This window comes from Oxyura jamaicensis, chromosome 4, assembly GCF_011077185.1.
Source record: "Oxyura jamaicensis isolate SHBP4307 breed ruddy duck chromosome 4, BPBGC_Ojam_1.0, whole genome shotgun sequence".
Classification (NCBI taxonomy): Eukaryota; Metazoa; Chordata; class Aves; order Anseriformes; family Anatidae; genus Oxyura; species Oxyura jamaicensis.
Window position 1 is genome coordinate 14932097 of NC_048896.1, and position 7402 is coordinate 14939498.

Consider the following 7402-nt stretch of genomic DNA (forward strand, 5'->3'; position numbering starts at 1 on the left):
GGGGGCACATGGGGGGGTCCCAGCCTGGGTGGGGGGCACATGGGGGGATCCCAGCCTGGGTGGGGGGCACATGGGGGGATCCCAGCCTGGGTGGAGGGCACATGGGGGGATCCCAGCCTGGGTGGGAGGCACATGGGGGGATCCCAGCCTGGGTGGGAGGCACATGGGGGGATCCCAGCTTGTTTGGGGAGGGCACCTGGCATCCCCCCCCCTGGACGGGAGGCACACAGGGCTCCCGGTGCCCCACCCCCCCCATCAACCGAGGCCGGGGCCCTCCGCGCCGCCAGGGGTCGCCCCTCGGGGAGGCGGCACCGCCTCGGCCTCCCCCCCCCACATCCGCCCCTCCGCCGCCCTCCCCGCCCTTTTCCCGGCCGAGCGCAGCCATGGTGAGTCCGCGGCGCCGCCGCCATCCGCCCCCATCCGCCGCCATCCGCGGCCCGGGGCCGCCCCCGCCGCCATAGGGGGCACGGGGAGGGGGGCGGGAGCCGGGGGGATGGCGGCGGCCGGGGAGGGGGGTGAGGGGATCCGGGCTGAGGCGCCCCGAGCTGAGGCGTCCCCGGCGCGTCCCGCCCGCAGGCCCGCGGCCCCAAGAAGCACCTGAAGCGTGTGGCGGCGCCGAAGCACTGGATGCTGGACAAGCTGACCGGCGTCTTCGTGAGTGCGGGGCTGGGGGGGCTCGGGGGGGCTCTGGGGGGCGCGGGGGGGGGGGGGGGGGGGGGGGGGGGAGGCCCCCTCCTGGCCGGGCGGGGGCCCCGGGGGGGGGGGGGGGGGGCGGCGGCCTCTTGGCACAGGTAGGACCGAGGGAAGGGCCTGGGGTTGTGCCGGGGAGGTGGGGGAGTCACCGTGCCTGGGGACCTGGCTTCGTGGCGGTGGTTGGACCGGGTGGTCGTGGAGGGGGTTTCCCACCCTAACGGGGCTGCGATGGGTCTGTGGTGAGGGGAGCACCCTGCGAGGCTGTGCGTGAAAACCTGTGCCAGGAAATCCTTCCCGCAGCCACCCTTGGGTGCGAGAGCCTCTGGGTGCCGGGGCTCCCCTCCTGGGGCTCCCCTCCTGGGGCTCCCCTCCCCGGCCCCCGCACCCTGCCGAAGGCTCCTCTCCTCCCGCAGGCTCCCCGTCCGTCGACGGGCCCTCACAAGCTGAGGGAGTGCCTCCCGCTCATCATCTTCCTGAGGAACAGGCTGAAGTACGCCCTGACCGGCGACGAGGTGAAGAAGATCTGCATGCAGAGGTTCATCAAGATCGACGGCAAAGTTCGCACGGACATCACCTACCCTGCGGGCTTCATGGGTGAGCGAGGGGGGCCAGGGCAGGTGCCTCGGGCCGTGGTGGGGGGGAAGGTCCTGTGAGGCTGGCAGGATTTGGGGGGCACGGCGTTTTTCTGGTGCCGGTGAGCGTCATTCGGCCACCTTCAGGTCTGTTTAAACGTGAGCTTTGCGCTGGGCGAGCGTTGGGTAACGTAGCCACTAACAGCTGCTGTATTTTCCCCCCCCCTCTCTCTGAAATCAGATGTCATCAGCATCGAGAAGACGGGCGAGCACTTCCGCTTGGTGTACGATACCAAGGGCCGGTTTGCCGTTCACCGCATCACAGCTGAAGAGGCCAAGGTGAGGGGGCTTCAGCTTGGCGCCAGCGCCGGCCCGGCCAGGCGTTCCTGGGGCACTGCTTCCTCCCTGGCATCTCCTGAACAGGAGCTGGCGGCTCTGAGCGCTGAGTCCTTGCCGCCCTTGAGAGGATCGGGGCCTTCTGGGTTGGGGCGCGAAGCCTTTTGCGGGGGGAAACCTGCTGGTGCCGCGAGGGCAGCTCCCAGACGGGTGTGCAGGTGCGTGCTCTGGTGCTTGCCGTGGTTGCTGTCGGCACGGGCGGCGTGACCTTCACCGGGAGCTTCGCTTGCAGGAGTTGAAGGGGCAGAGCATGGGGGGCTTGGGGCTGCCTGAGGGTGCCTGCGCGTCTCTGCTCCCTCACACAGCTGCTCCCCGAGGGCACGGGGCGCAGGCATGTGGCGATGCTGAGGGGAGAGCTGCCTGCCTGGCCACAGGGTGCGTGCGGAGCCTCTCTGTCCCCTCTGATGTGCTTGTACCTTTGGCTACCCCACGGTGCGGACCCAGGCTGGCTGGGGCTGAGGTTGAAGGAAGCCAGATGGTGCTGGAGGAGGGCTACGGGTCTCTCGTGGCTCTGGGAGAAGGCAACCTCTGCTGCGTGGCCACGGGCTTCAGGGCAAAATGAGGAAAAGTGCCCGGGTATAAGCTTTTGTAAGAAAACCCAGGCAGCGTTTGTAGGGAGGCTGAAGGCTGGGGTGCCCCATCTGAGCGGCGCTGGGTTCTGTTTGCAGTACAAGCTGTGCAAGGTGAGGAAGATCTTCGTGGGCACCAAAGGAATCCCTCACCTGGTGACCCACGATGCCCGCACCATTCGCTACCCAGACCCCCTCATCAAGGTGAACGACACGATCCAGATTGACCTGGAGACTGGCAAGATCACGGATTTCATCAAGTTTGACACAGGTGGGTCTCGCCTTCCCTGCAAAACGCCGCACTCTGGGAGAGCGAAGAGCACCGTGAAAGTCAAACAGAGCTGTCGGGGATCTTTGACCTGAAGCAGACAGGCAGCAGCCTTGGGAAGGGGGTGGCTTCTCCGGGCGTATCCAGCAGGAGCAGGGATTCCTCCCGTGTCCGGGCAGCGGGAGGCGTTCGGCTCGAGGTGCTGTGAACAACAGAGAAGGCAGGCACCAGGTGGAAGGAGCCAGCCGGTGGGGCTGGCGGAGAGGATGCTGTCAGGCTCCTTGGTGTGCCGGGGTTCCTGTGGGGTGTTGGCGTGGGATGTCATGGTGTGCCCAGGTGCTCTGCTGGCTGCCCCGGGGGCTGTGCGGCTCTGTCCCTGCCCTTCTCCTGGCAGAAGGGCTTCAGCTCAGCACCTCACGCGAGCTCTTGTCACCCCCGTCCTCCCCCCACCCTAGGTAACCTGTGCATGGTGACTGGTGGCGCCAACTTGGGCCGTATCGGGGTGATCACCAACCGGGAGAGACACCCCGGCTCGTTCGACGTGGTTCACGTGAAGGACGCCAATGGCAACAGCTTTGCCACCAGGCTCTCAAACATTTTTGTCATTGGCAAGGTAAGCGAGCACGGGCTGAAGGTGGGAGGGTCCCCTCCTGTTGGGGAGCTGTGGGCTGAAGCCACGCGCTGTGGGAGTCACCTTGGTGCCTACAGTGGAGCTCCAGCTCCCGTGGTTCGGACAGCTTCAGGCTCTGGGAAGGGAAAGCGGCCATAAACTCAGAAGGGGTGGGGATGTTTTCAGGAGGAAGCCCCATGGGGTGTGGAAGAAAGAGGCTGGCAGGACGCAGCAGCTTCCTCGGGGTCTCCTGCTGGGTGAATGCCATCGCCACGTGGCCGGGCCCAGGCAGGGGCTGGCTCTTGCTGCAGTCTGCTGCGCGGTGTGACGTGGCTTCTCCTTTGCTTCAGGGCAACAAGCCGTGGATCTCCCTGCCCCGTGGAAAGGGCATCCGGCTGACCATCGCTGAAGAGAGAGACAAGAGACTGGCGGCCAAACAGAGCAGCGGGTAACCTGCAGCTTGGCCGGCTGCGGTCCTCCCAGGATGTCCAATTAAACGTTAACTACCAAACCGGCTGCTGCTCGTGTGGCCCAGACCACGGCTGGGGGACGGAGCGTGTGCTCAGCCGGGACGGGGATGTCATGAGGCTGGGGGTGCCGGAGGCTGGGCAGCGCTGGGTGCAGGAGCGTCCTTGTGGCTGTGGGGCCAGAGCACAGGGGTGGGCTGGGGGGACCAGGACAGCCTCAAGCCCCTTCTGTTGCCTCTGGGCTCTTCCACCTTTCCCATGCTCAGCCCCTCCAGGCTTAAAAGCTCCTGTGCTGGGCTTACAGTCCAGGGGCTGCCTCGTTACCGGCTGTAGCTGAGCTCCTGGGTTCTGCCAGCCTGCTTCCCCTCTCCTGGACAACTTTATAAGCTGGGAGCTCTCCCTTTTAAGGCTTTTATCAGGCAACCATTCCTCCTCATTTCCTCCAACTGATTTAGTCCGCCCCAGTTCTCTCTGAAGTGCAGTAGGTGCCCTCCCTTGGCTCCCGTGCTTTCCTTTTCCCACGTGGGCCAGGCTCAGCCCTGATGGAGCGGGAGGGACCAGGTGAGGCTGAGAGGTTCCTGCCTGACACCTCAAGTCCCCTCTACACGCTGCCTCCATCCCCCCTCTTCCCTGCATCCCTCTGGTGGGCATCACCTCAGGACCCTCCCCGTGCCTTTCTGTGCCCTCCACCCCCCTCCACCCTGCCTCGCCTGCTCTGCAGGGGGTGGGTGCTCAGCACTGGATGGACCCTGCTGTCCCTGCACCCCCCAGCGCTGGGGGCATGAGAAATGGAGACGGAAAAAACACCAAATGGTGGTCCCACAGCCCAGAGCGGTCTCTCTTAAACACCAATCTCTGCTCTCACCTCTCCCTGGTTCGCAGCAGGTTACACGTGGTTATTTCTATAGCTGTGATTTCCTGCAAGGCATTTGGGGGTGAAAATGCCGGGAGAATCTGGTGTGCTGGGAGGAGCTGGTGCACCTTCTGGGGGAACTGAGGTATTGGGGGACGCAGTTCCTTAAGACATGGGAGCTCTTCACGTGTGGAGCTTCAGCCTGGGCAGCAGGGCTGGGGGAGATGTGGCTTCGCCTCTTCTGCTGCGCCACCCGTCACCAGCTCACGGACCTTCGGCCTCCTGAGGGAGCAGAGCCCTGAGGGGGCCACCACAGCCCGGGTGAGCACGGCCACGGTGCTGCCCCCACACCGCTTCCTTCTGAAATGTGGAAGGAGCGGGGGGCTCTGGGGCTCACCCCCTCTGGAAGGTGTGGAGCAGAACACGGGCTCGGTTCGTGCAGATAAATAACGGTCTGTAAGGAAGCTCTCTAAGGCATACGGCGTTACACAGAGCCTGGGCTGCTTTTGCAGTCGCACAGCTCCTGGGTGCCCCAAGGCTGCTGCACCCCACGACCCCTGGCCTCGCGGTGCGTGCCGTGCCCGGTGTCCTGGAGCCCCGTGCCGAGCCCAGCCGCGTGTCGGGGGCTGAGTGACGGCGACAGGAGGTGGTGGCACCCGGTGCCGGTCCCGTCCCTGCCCTGCCGCAGGCCGCGCTGCGCCCCAGGTCTGCCATGCTCGCCCTTCCCCTCCTCGTCCTCCTGGCCTCCTCCAGGGGAGGCCCAGCGGCCGGCCTGGACATCACAGGCAAGTCCTGGGGCTGGGGGCGGTGGTGGTGGGCTGCGTGCTGCAGGCTTCCCCCTCCACCAGGGCGCTTCTCCTGGCTGCTTTTCCCACCCCGAAGCCCCTGCTGTGTGCTCGCAGCCTCAGAAATCATTTTTAAAGCATTTCGGGGAGGAAACAGGCAGTTGGGAGGGGGCTGCCCTGGCTCAGACCGCAGCTCCCTGGGGGCTCCTTTGCTTCCAAGCCCCCCCCCCCCCCCGGGAGCAGGCGGCTCTCACGGCCGTACCCACGCCTGGAAACTCGTCGGGCAGAAGCAGGCAGTGAAGCGAAGCAGCGCAGGTTTTCAGGGAGATGAAGGCAGCTCCTCCTCGGCCTTCTGCTGCTCCGTGGCGCTGCTGAAAGCCCCGCCGCAAGCCCCCCCAGCAATACTCGCGTCCCCAGTGCCGCCGCTTGCGCGGGAGCCGAGCCAGGGCGGCTCTCCCTGCCCAGCTGCCTCTGGATGCCGGTGCGTCCCGCCAGCCCCGCGCTGCGTTTCTCCCTTCCAGCCCGCACGCTCTTCCCGTGCTACTCTGCTGACCTCAAGCCGGCGTCCGAGGTCCTCGTCTCGGCCAGCGGCTGCACCGTGCTCTTCAGCGTCGAGCCGCCCCCAGCCGGCACAACGGCGTCCTGGGAGTACGAATCCGGCCCGCGCAAGGCGGTCATCGCCACGTACGTTCCCAACGAGTCGGCCAAGATCTCCCGCATCTACGAGGGCCGCGTGAGCTTCAACAAGATGGACTTCTCGCTGCAGATGGTGCTGCGGTGGTGGGACGGGGGGCTCTACCGCTTCCGCTCCGAGTCGGAGGCCACGGGCTGGTTCGAGCTGCGCGTGGTCGGTGAGTGCCAGAAGCCTGCGCCGCAGCCGGAGAGCTTGAGCTGCTGCCCAGGGTGGTGCCCGGGTCCTGGCACCCTCGACGCGGGGTGTCGGTGCTGACGGGTGCTCCGTCTGTGCAGAGCCGCTCTCCAAGCCAGAAATCCTGGGCAACTCGTCGGTGGAGGTGGGAGGTGCCACCAAGCTTTTCTGCAGCTTGCTGGAGGGGCAGGTGGACTTGTACTGGTGGAAGAGGAACGGGGAGCTGCTGATGGAGAGCAACGGCCTCCAGTTCATCCACAACAACACGCTGGAGATCCACCGAGCCTTGATGAACGACACCGGCTACTACACGTGCATAGTCAGCAACACGGTCAGCCGGAACGAAACCTCCTTCCTGCTGCGCGTGCACAGTAAGTGGGGCTTCCTTCCCCGGGCACGGGAATGGAAAGCTGGGAAACGGCCCCAAAACGTTCACTCTGGCCCCGTTCCTTGGGGTCTCATGGTTTCCCAGCACTGCCTGAGACAAGGAGTGGGACCAGCAGAGCTTCATGGAGGACTTGTGTCCTCATGTCCCTGCACCAGACTGCCTGGTGGCAGGAGTTTTTCTTGCCAGGGTGCAAAATTCTGGGAATTGTGGGTTTTGTTTGTTTTTTTCAGACAACGACAAAGCGTTTTACATCAGCATCCTGGTGTTCGTGTGCATCGGCTTGCTGGCAGGTGAGTGCTGGGACCAGCTTCGCAGGAGTGAAGCACCCAGACTGGGGCCCCAGGAGTGAATATGGTGCCTGAAAATAGGAAGCTCCTTGCGGGTGGTGAAAAAAGCCTCCAGGCGTGAGGCTCCTTGCCTGAGTGTTACCACGCGTTGAGCATCTTCATCCCTGGGGTGTTTAACAGCGGTCATATTTGTCCACAGGGATCTTCAACTGGCGCAGGCTGAGGAACATCGCTGATGTGTAAGGTGCCTTCATTTCTGAACATTTATCACTGGAAAGCCAGAGGTTTCATTGTCCTCATCTTTAACCCTATGGAGACACCTCTTTGGAGTGGAAGTGCATCAAAGAGAAGGTCAAATCACATCCTATGGTGGGCGCGACTGCTACACCATCCTAAACCATTTTCATGGTGAAAATCCTAGCAGCATTCTCTGAAAGGGGAGTTAGAGCTGACATGCAGAATAACAAAAAATTCCAGTGAAGCTGAAAAAAAAAAAAAAAAAAAAAAAAAAGTTGGACATTGTTTGGTGTTTGTTTGCGTTGCTGAATGGTTCTGGCTGTGTTTGTGCTTGTTGCATTGTGGCAGGATGAGCTGGAAGGTGCAGCTGGGCTCTGCACGGCACAAGTCCTGGAAATATCCAGTGTAA

At 63.9% G+C, this 7402-nt stretch overlaps 2 protein-coding genes across 2 annotated transcripts; both read left to right on the forward strand.

Moving 5' to 3' along the window:
* Window positions 1–320: 320 nt before the first annotated feature.
* On the forward strand, window positions 321–3619 carry RPS4X (ribosomal protein S4 X-linked). The gene is made up of 7 exons (XM_035324882.1): window positions 321–386; window positions 577–654; window positions 1107–1287; window positions 1507–1604; window positions 2330–2501; window positions 2954–3111; window positions 3459–3619. The coding sequence occupies exons 1-7, from the start codon at window positions 384–386 to the stop codon at window positions 3558–3560; spliced, it is 792 nt and encodes a 263-aa protein (XP_035180773.1). The 5' UTR covers window positions 321–383; the 3' UTR covers window positions 3561–3619.
* Window positions 3620–5965: 2346 nt separating this feature from the next.
* LOC118166185 (T-cell surface glycoprotein CD3 epsilon chain-like) lies at window positions 5966–7241 on the forward strand. Its single transcript, XM_035324881.1, has 4 exons — window positions 5966–6064; window positions 6183–6452; window positions 6700–6759; window positions 6956–7241. Exons 1-4 carry the CDS (start codon window positions 5980–5982, stop codon window positions 6997–6999), a joined length of 459 nt encoding a protein of 152 aa, XP_035180772.1. The 5' UTR covers window positions 5966–5979; the 3' UTR covers window positions 7000–7241.
* The last annotated feature ends 161 nt before the right edge of the window (window positions 7242–7402 follow it).